Raw genomic sequence first — 15,907 nt, 5'->3', positions numbered from 1 at the left:
CCAGGGTGCACTGTGATTGGATTATCCTGCCACTGGCTATTATTAACACTGGCCAATGGATAATCAATGATGCCTTCAGCAGGAGTCTGAGAAACCTCACAAACCTTTCAAGCTCCCCCTGCAACCAGTATTTTACTTCTGTGAATTTGTAAGAGCGTCGTCACCAACCCGATTCTTAACAGACCCATAGAGTAATGAACGCGACTTTGGCTGCCAAACCCGTTTTTATTGCCAGTCTGGCTTCGGCAAGTAGGAAGCAGACAAGCCGTGCCCGTTATAGGGACCCCCTTCCTCGGACACAGATCAGGTTATGAGCCGTCGGAGGAAGTGAATCCTAGCGCTCGGTGCTACAGAGACACATTCATCTCTTTTGCTGAAGTCCCATCCTCTGAGCGACAGGTGAAGACAAAACGTCATGGAGTCCTGTTGCAGTAATTGCTTAGGATGTGTTTAATACAGCAGAGAGCCAAGGTACAGTAGGGGGGCACAGGGAAGACTGTGGGGTGTGCAGATACAGTAAAGGACTGCGGTGGGTGGTCTGCCACCTGCTATTTGAAAGAGGAATCAGTTAGGGACATCTATGACGTTCAGTTTTCCATACATGCAAAGGTGAGTTCAGTTATTACAAAAGATTTGCCATTGTATGTGCTGAAAGAAAAGCATATGCATTTAAACATTATTTTTTTAAAAAATAAATCACTCAATTAGGCTTAAGAAAAATACTCTAGTTCATATTCCATTGACCTGACCTTTTGATTCAAGGTCAGAGAATGAATCCAGGATGAAAACGAAAACACAAAATAGAAATGAGTCATTGACCGTGAAAAAGGCATTTCCAGGCTCGGCTAACCTCGACTCGTGTTTATTGCATTACTTTTTTTTTTTTTGAAATGCCAAGAAACTGGCTTTGGTCATAATATTTGCTGTCCAACTAAAGCACAGCTGTCAATAGGCAACTGCTTGCAATGATTAGCTAAACACCATCATTTGACAAGTTCCCTGGAAAGGGGCGCAGATGCTGGAGACGTCTAACACACTGAATTAAGCAACAGTCCATCAGCTGGGGCTGCAGCGCAGGGAGAGAGGTTGGTAAATCCTTGCCCGAGGAAGGGATTTCAAACAGCCTTTATTATTATTATTTTTTAAAAAAACCACACGTTTGTCCTGATCCTACAGGTCCTTTCTGGTGTTCAGGAATGAACTGTGGGACTGGCCACGGAGAAGGGGGAAAAGCCACCACCTCTAGATTCATTTTTTTAAAGAAGATCAAGGAGAGGGAAAGAAAAATGGAAATGTAGAATGGAAATGGTTTACAACGCGGAGAAAAGAAACACCGTGGAACCTGCTAGCAACTTCCACCAAAGCAGTAAACCCCTCCACTGATGGAAATTCAGTACAGTATACACATGAATAAACAGCTCCACCATGGCCAGGGCTGCCCTTTAAAGCCAAAAAATAAAAATAAAAAAAATAAAAAAAATTAACTACTCTATTCCAAAACAGAATTCCCAAAGGATTTGAGAAACACAGAGTGAAAAGGCAATGTTAGCTAAGCTCGTAGCTAAATCCACTCTTAATGGCCCCCAGTATTGAAACTATCATGGATTAAAGCCATGAAAATAAAAATTTCAATTTGAAATTTTATTAGCATGTTGCTAAAATGGTCAATAAAAACATCGACGTGGCAGGCTTTGTTGACATAGTTGGAGAACTGCCCCCTCGTTTTCTGAAACCCCATTTCCACTTGGCCACCTTCTCAGGTTTCTACCTTAGCAAAGGGAAACCTAAACCCACCGGCGAGGGCGCGGTAACCACGCTGGTTTCTGGGACGTCGCCATGTCTCCCCCCCACCCCCTCTCCTCCAGCCCCTTTAAAAATATATATATGATTATTTTTGAAATGCAGCCCAAGGAGGGAGCGATGTAGGGTTCAGAACAACAGGCGCCCTTCTCCACAAACTCCAGTTCCCAGGCCCCGGGACGGCCTTCTGCCTGCGGGCGGGGCCCGCGCTCCTCTCCAAATGAGCTGTGCGCCCGGGGCGCGGGCGCGCACGGCGGAGGCTCCCCCTTCGGCCGCGGAGGGAGCCGCGCAGGCAAAGGCGGGTGCGGGGCGGCGCTCGCTTCCCTCGGTGGAAAGAACAGGAACCAAACGCGACCGATCCAGCTCAGCCCGGAGCCTGGAGGCCCGGGGCTGGAGAGCTGGGACCGTCCCGGGCAGCCTCGGGATCCCCCGGAGTCCCGAGGTGCTCCCTCCCGGAATGATTCACGAGTGCAAATAAGGGACAGGCTCGATTTCTTGGAAACCCTGCAAATCTGAGGACACATCCGTCCAGGAGCTGAACTGCGCCTTGAAAAGAGCAATTATGCTCACCTCCGACTGGTCTTGGTGTGCGCGTTTGGGGGTGGCGCCGGTGCAGTTCTAGGAGGCGGGGTGACCGAGCAGTGGACTCGCGGGGGCAGTCGAGTCCCTGCTCCCCGCAGGCCCATCCTCCTTTCCCCCTTCTCGCGCGAGGGGAGAGAGCGCGCACGCTGGGTTTCCCAGCACGATGACCGCCGCTGGGGGTCGCAGCCGGGCGCGCACGGCGGCCCGCTCAGTCCCAGCCGCGCAGCCGGATCCCGAGGCTTCCTGCCCCCTGCTGGGGGCGCGCGCGCGCGGGCGCAACTTGGGCACTGCCCGGTCCCCCTCCCCCCCGCCCCCCCGCGGCGGCGGCAGCGCGAGGGGCCTGCGGTGGAGAATCCTTTGGCCGGGGAGCCCCGGTGCCGGGAAGGAAGCGGGGCGCGGGGAGCCGGGAGGCGCAGGCGGCGCCCCGGGCTACTCCTTGTCGTCCACCAGGTCGGCGAGCTCCTGCAGCGCTCGCAGGCGCCCGCTGGCGTCGATGCGGCGCTTCTCGCGGATGAGGTCCTCCAGGCTGTGAAACCTGGCGGTGTGCGCCTGGCTGTCGCTCAGGTGCACCTTGAGATAGTACTGCTGCTGCGGGGGCTGCGTGCCCGCCGGCACCTCGCCGCCCGCCTTGAACTCCCGCTTGCCGAAGCGGCACCAGGCGGCGAAGCTCTCCGAGTTCGTCCAGCAGATCTCCTCGCTCTTGAGGCCCAGGTGGCCGCAGGCGTTCTGCACCACCAGCTCGGCCGGCAGCGGGCGGTAGCGGTACCAGCTATTCACCACGCGGCCCACGTTGGCCGCGCCCGCCTCGTACAGGCTGTCCTGCCGGATCTCGCCCTGGTGCAGGTGGATGATGTGCCCGCCGCCCACGTACACGGCCCAGTGCGGGGCGGGCGCGGGCGGCTCGGGCGCGGGCTGCAGCCACAGGAGCTCCAGCAGGTCGCCGGGCGCGCAGAGCGCGGGCAGCGCGCTCACGGCGCAGACGCTCAGGTCGGCGCCCTGGGGGCCGCCGCTCACTTTGGAGAAGATGCATTCCTGGCCCCGGAAGGCGGAGAACTGAGTTTCGTTCAGGACCAGCGGGTGCAGCAGGTGGCGGCGGCGGCGGCCGGGGCTGTCCGCGCAGGGGCTGCAGCCCGGGGGGGCCTTCACGCCGAACTTGTCCGGCTGGCCGCGCTCGTCCAGGTCCTCCTCTTCGTCCGAGAAGAAGTAGGCGACCCCGACCCGCAGCTCGTCCTTCTCGATGCCGGACGGGTCCCCCGTGGGCAGCTCGCTGTAGTTGAGGTGGGTGATGCGGTCCAGTTGGTTGCCCATCAATGACGCGCGGGGCGAGGGCCCGGAGCGGGGATCTGCGGGAGGAGAGGAGAGGCGGAGACGCGGTCAGCGCCCGGCTGCCCCTGCCCGGGGCGCGCAGTGCCCCTGGGACTGGCCCGCCCGCCCAGCAGGCCTGGCTGGAGCCCCCGGCCAAGCAGAGCCCCCCGCGCCTCCCCGAGAGGCGGGACGGGCGCTGAGGCCGCCGGTGGGACGAGCGAGAGCGAGCGGGCGCCGCCGCACCGCCTCCGACCCCTTGCGGGAACCGGGCCCCACTCCCGCCAGAGAAGAAAGGCAGGCGGGCTGCGGGGCGTGCGGGGTCCCAGCCTGGGGGACCGACTCCCAGGGCGGGGCGGAGGGGTCCATCGGAAGGGAGAAGGGGCGCCGGAGGCCCCGGAGCTCCCCCAAGCTTCCCTCCCACCTCTGTCCCCGCCCTCTCCAGCCCACCTCTCAGGGTGGCACGAGGTTGCGCTCCTTCCCCGACATCGCTTCGCACAATGACAATCGGACACATCCCCAGGACATTGCACTTGGCACCGGCAACATTTTGCACACTTGGAGCCTGGACGCAGGCCGGCACGCTGGTGCGATCCCGTCACACAGACACACAATGGCAAACCTCGGCGATGACACACTCGGATGCGCACATCCATACACAGCCCCGGCCCCACACTCGCACGCCCGCCCACGCACCTACGCCCATGCACCCGGGCACACCTGGCCGCACAGGCAGGTCACTCCGTCCCTTCCTTCCCTCGCCTTCTCCCCAGCAGAGTCCATGGGGCTGCGCCAGGGCGAGGCTGCTCTGTCTAAAATAGCCTAACAAAGAGGCAAGGAAGGAAGGGGGACGCCGGCGGTGCGGTGCCTGCGTGCGGGTGCGCGTGTGCGTGTGGATTGTGTAGGAAGCTCCACTTTCAGCCCCCAAATCCCTCTCCCTCCTACCGCGCGCAGGGTCCAAACAATCGAAGAAAAAAGACGTCTCCAAGGCAAAGAAAGCCGCCTTTCCCTACCCGTGATTTCCCTGCTCCCGAAGCCCCAAACTCCTTTAAAGTCTCCTAGTCCCCATGGGTCCTGCGGAGGCAGCGGTGGCAAGTGGGTCCTGGGCGGCGCGTGGGGCTGCGGCTCGGAGGAACGGTGCGATGTGGCGCCCGGCGCGGCGCCCGGACGCCCGCGGGTCCCGCTGCTGGGGCGCCTGATGCACCTGCAGGGCACAGACTGGATTCTGGTTTCCCACAGCGGAGGCGACGACTCTAAGTAGCAGGAGTCGCGGATTGCAGGGCCCGCCCTGGGACGCACTCATTGGTTGGGGCGGGTGCCCAAGGTCCGTCAATCTCCGCCGGAGGGGGAGGGGAGTAGGGGCGGGTCTCCAGCGCGCGCTCCGCCCCTCCCGCCCCCCCCCCCCCCCCCCGCCGGGTCTCCGCGCACAGAGACGCGCGCGGAGGTGGGAGCGCCGCGGGGAGCGCGCGAGGGGCGCTGCGCGTCTGCACCCAGCAGCTGCGCGCGGCCCCCCGCGCCCCCGGCTCCAACAGGCCCTTGCAACTGCGAGCGCCGTCCGCCCTCGCTCTCGGTTCAGGGGTCCGGGCTCCAGCAATGAAGCCCAGCCTGGGGTTGGGAAGAAACCCCAGGGCTCACCAAGCGCTGCGGGGCGCCGGCGGCTGGGAAGGTCACTGTCGGAGGCAGGCACCGGGGGCCCTGCTGGGGCACCCGGAGCCCGGGTTCCTCACAGCCCCTGGGCGGGTCCTCCTTTCCCAGACCTTTCCCTGCCAGGCACATTCGCCTTTGAAATTGCGCCTGTGACGTTAGGCTCATCTCCAGGCTTTGGCGCTGGGTTTAAAAGGAGCTCCGTGTCAAATGTAACCGAAAAGTCTGAGCCTCGGCCAGCCCTCTGCCTGACTGGACCTATGCTTTTAGCCTCCAGTTTTCTGTCTGGATGCATCACAAATGCCCAGAGTGGGACCTCATAGCGTTTCCTAAGTCCCAGCACTGTCTTTGCTAAAGGAGTTGTGTTTGCGTTTGTGGGAAGGGTGTCCAGCAGTAATTAATGATTGCATTTCTGGGTGGAAAGTTCATGAACGGGTGTGCTCTGGATACTAGGTGCTGAAAGGTTAATTTTCATACACATGGAATTTTAGATGGACAGTTTTAAAAAGCTTGTAAGGTTAGCCTTAAAGAGTTCTTAGGCATCTGGTTGTCCTTTCAAGCCAGCTCCAGCCGCTTTGCTGTGGAGGCTTCTCTCTTTCCCCAGAGGGAACCCCGGGGGCTTCCTCTTTGTGCCCCTCTGGCGGCTGGTGCACACTCTTAGGTCTCTGATCCTGTTTTATGACAAACCTATGTTGACTTTCTTCCTCCTTACAACTGAACGCTTTGCGGATTGGCATGTGCTCTAGGCAACTTTGCATTCCGGGCCACAGTGCCGGGGACAACAGAGTCCATCAGCAAAAACAACAATGAAAACAGTCAACGTGGATGGACCACGGACACGTGGGTAGGCACTATGCTCAGAGGGTGGAGTAGATGCTTTAGTCTCAGTGCCTCTGGAAGGGATTCACTTTTGAGAATATAAATTGCCCTCCTTGGAACTGATCACAAGTTGTGATGATCTTTTTAAAAAAAAATACTTGCTGTAAATAATAAACAGCTTATTTTAGCCCCGAAGTCAAGAGAACTGAACAAAAGGCTTCAAAGATCAAGAAGTGAATTACTGATCTGGTTTTGACCTGGACTTCAGGGATCTCTGGGAGGGGAGAGCTGAGGAGTTGATTGCTGGTGTCCGAGAAGAACTCATGGAAAGCAGCTCAGGACTTGACTGTTGAATGGCTTTAAAAAAAAAAAATCCTCTGTCCCTGTCAAGATGAAATCTGGATACACAAACATTTACAATGTGTTTGCTTGGAAGGCTGTGCTCTGTCTTACCTGTCCCGTCCCACAGTGCTCCAGGCGACAGAGGGACCAGGCTGTTTCTCCACGTTCTAAAAGAGAATTACCGTAAAATATTTGCAGGGCTTCAAAACACGGTGCCAAAAGTTTAAAATATCAACATGCAGCGTTCTGAATCTCCTTTCCATCCCCTCCTCTACCTGCCGGAATAAAAGACTGCCTGCCTGCGCAGCCACAGGGAGAGTACATACCCTGAGAGCCTCACCCCTTTGAAATGTAAGGCAGAGAACACGCTGACTCCGAGGCGCTGGAGAGAGGAGCTAAAAGTAAACTGAGGAAAATGCATCTACTCTTTGTAGCCTTTTGGCAATTACAAGAACAGACCAATCAACTCCCATTGAAATTGCAGCATCAGCCCACTCATCCTGACCCCTGACCCCTGACCCCTGACCCCAGCGTTGCTCCCAAAGCCGGCTCCCTCTGACACCCGCGTGATTTCTAAGATGTACACCCCGGGTGTGCCTTCCCAGCCGGACTCTCCATACCCTCCTCAGTCGCTCTCATTGACGTTAGGAGAACACTGAAGTCCACGTGCTGTGTCAGGACCAAGCCCTCGCTTTCTCCTTGAGCCCTTGTCTTTGGCTGCGCACTGGGCCCAGCTTCTGGCTTCTGTCTCGCTGATTACGCCTCTTTGTTGTGACCTGTTTCCCGGCTTCTTCGATACCCACGCTCTTTCTTGTGTTACAGCTCTGTTCCCTCGGCTGGGATCCTTCCCTCCAGTCGTCCCCGGGCACATTTCATTTAGATTTCTTTTCCTCCTGGGTGCCTTTCCCGGACTCACCACGGCTGCCCTGGGTGCCTTTCCCGGAGCCCCTGCCGCCCTCTGCCCTTGCGGGTTGTATTGGCTTTGCCAACTTCCATGTCAGTACCCACTACAAAACAGTGAGCTCTTTAGGAGACGGGACTGTGATATTCCCACCAGTGTCCCCACCACTGAGCTCTTTCCAGGCTGTGAGGAGGAACTTTAATACAGAGGCACTGGCCTGGCCGGTGCGGCTCAGTGGTCGAGCATTGACCTATGTGATCCAGGAGATCGTGGTTCAATTCCCGGTCAGGGCACATGCCCGATTGCAGGCTCCGTCCTCGGTGTGGGATGTGCAGGAGGCAGGCCAGGCGTCGTTCCCTTCGGGTGGCATGGTGCCTTTTTTAACTGCCAATGCTGACTCATTTTTTTTTCTTGCCCAGTCATTATATTTATCATAATGAGGTATTTATTTATTTTCCAGTTTTCAAATGTTAAGATCTAACTACAGACATAGCACACTGTTAATGAAGTATGGTTTCTGTTTAGAACATGTACTTAACATACCGCTCCCACTAACACATACCCGGCCTGCTTCTAAATTACCGAGGGTGAGGAGCTTCAGGTGCGCCCGCTCTCACGCTCCCATTCCGCCACCCCTCTTGCTGTGATGTCCTGATTGCCGCCTGTGTCTTGGCCTTCGATCCTAATACCTGAGCTCTTCCTCTTATCATAGAGCAGAGTCCATGTATCGGTTCTGTTTCAGATGCCTGGATGCAGATCCTGGCTCCACCATCACCAGCTGCCTGGCCTTGGGCAAGATGCTTGACTCATTGATCTTTGAAATGTGAATAATAATAGTGCTTTTCTTTAAGGGTTTTTGGTGAGTGTTAAGTGAGCTAATATGTTAACAGCACCCAGCACAGCATCTGGCCCAGAATAAGGTCTTTATAGCTAGTAGGTAGGATTAAGGATTTCTGTCCTGCTGGGTCCATAGCATTTTTCTTCTTCATATTCCGCCCTTATAATATTCTGCATTATTCTATTATTATTTATTATTACACTGGAGCACATACTGTTAAGCCTGGATATTAGACCCAGAATAGACCTTAGCTAATGTCCATTATATTAGCTACCCATTAACTCCCCATAAGCTCACAATGTATTGAGCTGATACTCTGAGCCAGACACAGGGCTTGGGGCTGGGGAGTCAAAGTTGAAGGGGACACATTCCCTGTTCTCAGTGGCGCTCACTGAGCATTGAGTAGTATATGGAGCATTGACCGGGATATAATCCAATGAAAGCAAATAGAAGCAATAAGAAAGCATGTGAAAGTTAGCACAGGGGAGGGAATTATTAACCACGGGAGGAATCAGGAGGAGGCTGTCTCACAGAGCGGCTCTGCAGAATGATTATAATTTTCTGAGCAGGAAAAAGTGGAGGCCTTTTAGTTAAAAGGAGCAGCGTATATAAAATAAAATGCTCAAGAGTGATGAAAAATCTGATATTTTCAGGGAAACCTCAAGGTGGTTTGGTATTGGTAGCATGTAACATAGGCATACATGGCCAGGTCAGAAAGGGGCCCTTCGGGTACACTGCTTTAGAATTTGGTTTTAGGAAGGCCGTTCTGCCAGTTTTATCCTGAGGGGAAGAGAGGCCAGTGATGGGGATCGTTGACAAGGACATGGCAAGAGAGCAGCTATCTGGGTCAGCTTGGGCTGCTGTAACAGATACCAGAGACTGAGGGCTTCAGGAGCCAACATTTGTATCCCCCAGTTCTGGGGCTGGAAGTCCAAGGCCAGGGTGCTGGCAGGGCCAGGCTGTGGCTTGCAGACAGCTGCCTTTCTGCTGTGCGGTCACACGGGGCGGAGGAGGCAGGGTGGGGAGAGAACAGACAGCTCTCCTGCCTCTTCCCCTGAAGGGCAGGGTCCCTTCCGTGATGTCATGAAGGCTCCACCTCCCGAAGGCTCCATCTCCAAATACTGTCCCATCGGGATTGGAGGTTTCAACACATGAGTTTTAGGGTGGCACAAACATTTATCTCCTGGTGCCAGGTAAGTGATCCGAAGGGCCTGGGACAAGGCAGAGGTAACGGGGACATGGAGGAGTGTGGCTTTGCGATAGCCGTAGGAAGTAGAATCAATAGGAATTAGTGACCACTTGGATAATTGGGAAAATGAGATGAGTTGAGTGGCTCCCAGCTTTCTGGATTGAACATCTGGGACATACCCGGGGTTACGTAGAAAACCGGGCTTCCAAGACCGCAGTGCTGCTCTGTGACAAAGTGTTGCGACCCCTCCCCTCCCCCTGTAGCTCATGACTGTCCAGAATAGGACCGGCCCAGCTGCTTCTGGACGCCAGCGGCCCATCATTTGCAAACCATGTTCAGCAGGGGCGGTTTTCTGTCTGCCCTGAAACCCGCGGCGCTGCTTCCTGCCTTCGGGGTTTTGATCAGTGTTGGTTCCTCAGGGCCTGTGCTCTGTGCTCTGCATCTACTCTCTCCTTGGAGGGGCTCTGATCTCACCTGCCTTGGAAATCAGAATGACACCGTCCCAGCCACTCAGAATGACACTGTCCTGCCACTCTCTGCTCCGTCTGACCTTCCAACACATTTAACCGGTTCTCTGTGGCACACACCATGCCATGCTCTCATCGCCGTCTCTCTTCCTGGCCACGCAGGGAGATTACTTATCTCCAGCTTCCTTGAGATTAAGTTTTAACCCAGGTGCCCAAGTCCTCACCAATGGGAATGTGAGCAGAGGCAGCCAGGCCTGCTGGGGGCTCTCCAGGTTTCATCTCTTCTGTCTGTGCTCTTGAAGGAGGAGTTCTAAAATGGTGGAGAAGAGATAAATTGACTTTAACGTGCCAAAAAAAGAGAGAGATAACTGACTTTAAATCAGACTTGATGTGAGTGGCCAAAATCAAGACCAACAAATGCTTCCCGTGGTAAACTACCGATATTTGGGGATCCATTTGTTAACACAGCAATGCGTGGTCTATCCTGACTACTGTGACCACTAATATCTGGTGTCCTCTGTGGTGTAGGAACAAATCAGGGGTCCGTTTGTCATTCCGTGTTGTGCTTTTCTCCATTCTTAATAAATATCTTTTGAATGAAATTGAACCTCTGTTTGATGACTTATTGAAAAAAGACTCTCAGATGGGAGATAAAGTGATAATCCAGTATGTATAGCCCCATCCCAGTCTTGTTGGCCCCACTTTAAAAAAAAAATACTTACCTCTGTTTATTTAATGCCTTGTGTGCCTGAATCTGTTTCCTCAGATTAGCAAGTGAGCAATCTCACCTGGTCAGAATTGGAGACTCTCTCTTAGTCATGTTCCACGGAATTACTCTTTGCATTTACGAGTAGAAGAGAGATAAAGAAAATTAAACCTGTCTCCTTCTGATTACTGAAGTCCTTGGGTGGAAGAAGTAAACATGTACTTGTATTATTAATTTTTTTTGAGGGACGTGGGAATGCTGACCTCAGCCAAAACATTGTTAGGCGTTGCTATGCTACCAGTAAGAGTGGGCCCACTTTCCCACTCCTGTATAACACAACCCTTTATTGCATTTCCCCTTAATATCTGTTTTGATGTAATGCCACCAATTTGAAATGTGCATGTATTGCTTCTTGCCCTTGAGGACCTTCATCGAAATGAGATATTTTAACTAAAATGAGACACTAACAATGTCCTCCTGCCCTGTATTTATTTTGCTATAAAAGCCCCATGCATCCATGAGACTCTGACTTTTCAAGTTTATTATCTCAAAAGTGATTTTAGAAATGTTGCAAATAATAATACATGATTGAAAAGCAAAGGAGAAATTCCATCTGGATGACAGTTGCTGTTTATAAAATCCTCAAGCCGTCTGCTCCCAGGTTGAAGCCCTGGCAGAGCCTCTCAGATAATTCACAGGGCTGCTTTCAATAGAAAATCCGAACCATAGCACTTTCTGTTTTGTTTTGGTTTTCTCGTGTTTGAACGCAAGTTGCATGTTGAAACAGAATTCTCTCTTCTGGTTTGGAAAGTGTGAGCTTATAAAGATTTCAAATACTCCTGTTTTTTGTTTTTTTTTCCTGCTGAGGGCTCTTTTTGGAAGGAAGGGAGGGTGACTAACAAGAAGAGTTTGTTTTTTTCCTTCCTTTTGTCAATGCTGTTGTGCTAATAAGGGGGCCCTGGACCTGGAGTGGGAATCCAAAGGCTTGGGTCCTTTCTTAGCCATGGAATCTCTGGCTGGCTTTGAAATAGCACGTGCCTTCTTATGGGGCCCTTGTTTATCACGGGAATTAGGTAGGATCTGAGACCCCGCATGAGAATCCATCAGAGAACATCCTTAAATCCCACAGTCCTGGGCTCCATTCCAGAGCTACTGAATCAGAGTACCTAGGAGGGGGGCCTAAGGTATCAGGGTAGTTTTAAGGAGCTTTTTAGGTTGGCATGAATCCATAAGTCAGCATCCTGTGGGTGCAGGCATTCCATAAAGTTTTGAGGATGAATGTGAGAGGGAGGGAGGAGGCTGGGGCCAGAATGCAAAGTCTTCAGTGGGAACTTAGAGACAGCCCTGAGCAACTGGCTGATGGCTACAGAAATGGGTCACCACAGGGCAGGGACACCCAAAGCTAAGACCACACCTACTCCATCGTCTTCACCAGGCTGTGTGTGTGTGTGTATGTGTGTGTGTTTTATAGTGTGCATGCGTGTGTCTGCTTGGAGTGATGATGACTGCTCTTAAAACACAGGTTTTTTTTGCCTCTCCACAGTTTCCCAGCAGTGCTAAAGGGTGGGGGAAATCTGTTTTGACTTCACCCAGTTACGTGACCTGTCCTAAATGGACCCCTACAGAAGAACAAGAGTGGCGAGGCAGGGGTGGAGCCAGACTGTGAAAACCGGTAAGCCCGCCCTTTGTCAGGAGTCACCTGCATTCAGTTCAGTCTGTATCAATAAATATCCCCAAGTGCCATTCCCACAATGGCTTTGAAACTGGACGGAGCGGACAGGAGGGAGGGAGGCAGGAATAGCGTGCAGTTCCCGTCTTTCTGGGCCGTGGGGAGCAAAGGTGGACTCACAAGCAACCGCAAGACTGCGAGGAGCTGGGGGCCATTAGCTGGGGCCCACCAGGTGGGGCGGGATTCTCGAAAGGAAACGGCCTGCTGGACCCAAATTCTCTCCTGCTGATTTCAGACGGGTCCTGGAGGGAGATTCTAATTGTAATTATTATTGTCTCTTTTATTTTGTTTTGCCCCAAAGCAGTGGAAAGCCCTTCTTCCTAATGGACTAATCTAGGAAGAAAACATCACTCTCCTGTCCTCCCTGGAACGCTCCTATGCACCCTCCTAGTCACTCTGTCTGTTTGTGTCTGTGTCATTGTGCCTGGGAGCTGTCTGCTTCTTGAAGGGAGGGATTGGCTCTGCTGCTGCTTCTATGTTCTTCCTCTCCTCATGGTGTTGGGTACACGGCACGTACAAAATAAATGCTGGTTGGATAAATAAAACGATTAATGGAGATCCAAAGAATAGTAATGATTAATTGATGAGGACATTGATAACTGTAATGCATTTACTTTGGAAGATACCAATATATGTTAATATCTGCACATGTCCTTCTAGCATCACTCTGGGCTAGATCCTAGACAGTGGTATCTCCCCTTTACAGACAAAAAAATAGAGGCACTGAAAAATCTTGCTCAGATCACGTGAGATAACCTATGTAAGAGCCTTTTGTGGATGTAGAGCTCTGTATAGTAAGTGTAAGTTAGTAAATTATTATGGCCTGTGGTCATCCATGTGGCTATGGGGACAGTGACCTCCTACCCTTGCCTGGATCACTTGACTTTGTCCTCAAAGGTGGGCTTAGGGGCGAAAAGTTGGCTTTATCTAAATCCCTCGAGTTAGCTGGCTCGCTTCCCAGAACCTCATCAAAACGGACTTGGAACCAACAGGGCTGGCCAGTCAGAACGGAAAGTGGAAACATCAGGGCCTCAGCCCTGCTGGGTGCGTAACACAATTAAAGGAGCTTTACTTTCCTGCCCATATTTCCACCCCGTGCATTATCCCAGTATGTGACCTTGAACAAGTCACTTCCCTCTCTGAGCTCTTTTCCAGCTCTTTCCAATTACAGGGGTTTGACAGGTGATTTCTAGATTCTGTTGGTCCTCATGATTTAAGAAGGTTTTAAATGAAGGGTTAGTTCACACGTGAAGCAGCATCAGGGACCCTCCAGTAACTGTGCTCTAAGCCAGTGCCTCACTGTGCTGGCAGGAAGGGCACGCGGACGGGTGGCCTGGCACTGACTTCTGTTCTCTCCAGCCGAGTTGAATGGCCTTGATTGGAACAGGCCCGTTGCCAGATGGAAGCATGAGTCCCACTGTGCTCTCTGAGAGGTGACACCAGCTCAGAGATCTTGAACGTGAGCACTTTAGCAGCTGCGAATCACAGAGCCCTGGGCAAAGGCCTGCGTCAGGTCCACAGGAGCTGTAAGCTCCTGGCCCCTGCCTGCCTCCAGGAAGGCTGCTCTGCCTCTTGTACCCCTGTGGGCACCGAGGCCACTGAGCTCTGCACTGCAGGTGCCCTGTCCCTGAGACAGGGATGGACAATGCATGCCTACCAGCTGGGCGACTTGGATAATTAGGCAAGACAATGCATGGGTGCAGGAGGTGGAACCGAAAGAAAAGCAGGAACATTATTATTGGAATAACAGCACAGTGGTTTCTGATGGGTAAGAGGAGGGAAGGAACCCTTCCCTCTGGTTCTGGTTTGGAAAATATTCTTTCTGTCTTTGTATTTTTTATATGTTTATTGATTTTTTAGAGAGAAAGGAAGAGAGAGAAACATCAATCAGTTGCCTCCCGTACTTGACAAAGCAGAGTGGGGAGGACATTTCAAGTCCAGGTTTCGAAATTCAAGCAGAGTGATCCCCCCCACTCCCTGGAAATACAAAGGGACAGGCCAGGGGCTTAGACCGAGCTGTCAGGGCAATATGGCCACGTGTGGGAAAAGTGTGCTTACCGGCTCAGTGTACCGTGAATCCTTAAACCACAAACACTGTCTCTTTAGAGAGGATCTCCTGGAATTTCAGAGCGAACCAACTGCCTTGTTTTTAGAATAAAAAACGCTAGTTCAGCCTCCCCAGAAACATTGTAATGTGCCGTAGGTTTAGTAAGTGGCTGTGGATTTCTAGCTTTTGTGGGGTAGTATTTTGTTTTAACATAATTTCCTCTTTAAACGTTTTATGTAGTTTGCTGTGTACATGGTGAACTCCTTCTACATTCACCCGCTCGCTCATCTCCCCACCAATAAAGAGCCCTAGCAGGTTTGGCTCGGTGGTTAGCGGGTCAGCCCACAGGCTGAAGGGTCTCGGGTTCGATTCCGACCGAGGGCACGTACCTCGGTTGCAGGCTCGATCCCTGGCCCCGGTCCAGGTGTGTGCGAGAGGGAATCAATCGACGTTTCTCTCTCTCTTTCTCCCTCCCTCTCTCTCTGAAAAGCAATGGAAAAAACACCCTTGGGTGAAGATTAAGAAAAAAAAAAAAAGAGCAGCTCCAGCTTTCAAACACAATGATAACGTAGGGGAAGGTTTCTTTAAAGTTAACATTTATTGGAGTCAACATGCTAACGAAATTAGAAACCTTCCTTCCTCCATTCCAGAAGATTCAGTCAATGTGTCTGGATGCACAGCCAGACCTGGGAGAGGTCGCCAGGACCTCGGGGCAGGCAGGCTGCGGTGGCAGAGCACCCAGGGCCAGGCCAGGGTGCCCTGCTCCTTCCCAGATGCCTCCTGGGCCTGCCCGCTCCTCTTGGCGCTCGGAGGGTGCCTCCTGGGATGGTGCCTCCTGGGCCTGCCCGCTCCCCTTGGCGCTCGGAGGGTGCCTCCTGGGATGGTGCCTCCTGGGCCTGCCCGCTCCCCTTGGCGCTCGGAGGGTGCCTCCTGGGATGGTGCCTCCTGGGCCTGCCCGCTCCCCTTGGCGCTCAGAGGGTGCCTCCTGGGATGGTGCCTCCTGGGCCTGCCCACTCCCCTTGGCACTCGGACAGTGCCGCCTGGCTCCCTCCCCTCCCCTCTGCGAGGCCTGGGCCGCCTCTGCAGGGCCTGTGCCCAGATCCCACCCCTCCGATGCTGCAGCCCAGCCGTCCAGGCATTTTCTCCGGCAGGACCCTGCTCCTCCCCAGCTTCTTTCCCTCAGTTCCTCCCTCGGGGCTCTACAGGGACCTCTGCTTTGCCCTGTCGCGGTTCCCAGCATAGGCCCTTCCTTGCGTTTCCCTCTGGTTCTCGCCTCCCTAGGGCGGATACAAGTGTCGCCCACGCCTACACCTCACAGTAAAACAGCCGCATGTTGACCTCTCTTGTCTGGAGTGTCGGTGACTCCAATTTTAAAGGAATAATTAATTGCTTACCAAGTGCCTCGCGGCCACTGCTGGAAAGGTGTGCTCTCCTTGGTTCCTTCCCCAGGAAGCTGCAGGAATGGCACTGGGGGAGGAGAGGGGCAGGCAGGGCCGCCGATGTGATTGATTGAAGGGCGTGGAAGGGCCGGCCGCTGGGGG

At 53.5% G+C, this 15,907-nt stretch overlaps 1 protein-coding gene across 2 annotated transcripts; it reads right to left on the bottom strand.

Moving 5' to 3' along the window:
• Nucleotides 1–2,275: 2,275 nt before the first annotated feature.
• Nucleotides 2,276–4,940, bottom strand: LRATD1 (LRAT domain containing 1). 2 transcript variants are annotated; one of them, XM_081156398.1, is made up of 2 exons: nucleotides 4,698–4,940; nucleotides 2,276–3,725 (listed from the first exon to the last, which is right to left on the bottom strand). In XM_081156398.1, the coding sequence occupies exon 2, from the start codon at nucleotides 3,688–3,690 to the stop codon at nucleotides 2,812–2,814; it is 879 nt and encodes a 292-aa protein (XP_081012524.1). In that variant the 5' UTR covers nucleotides 3,691–3,725; nucleotides 4,698–4,940; the 3' UTR covers nucleotides 2,276–2,811. The 2 variants fall into 2 exon arrangements, with proteins under 2 accessions (XP_081012524.1, XP_081012525.1); XM_081156399.1 differs by having other exon boundaries at nucleotides 4,630–4,704.
• Nucleotides 4,941–15,907: the final 10,967 nt, after the last annotated feature.

Source organism: Miniopterus schreibersii, assembly GCF_964146895.1.
Source record: "Miniopterus schreibersii genome assembly, chromosome: 13".
NCBI classification, from domain to species: domain Eukaryota; kingdom Metazoa; phylum Chordata; class Mammalia; order Chiroptera; family Miniopteridae; genus Miniopterus; species Miniopterus schreibersii.
The sequence above is the reverse complement of the archived record's forward strand: the minus strand, read 5'-3'. Positions and strand labels throughout refer to the sequence as shown.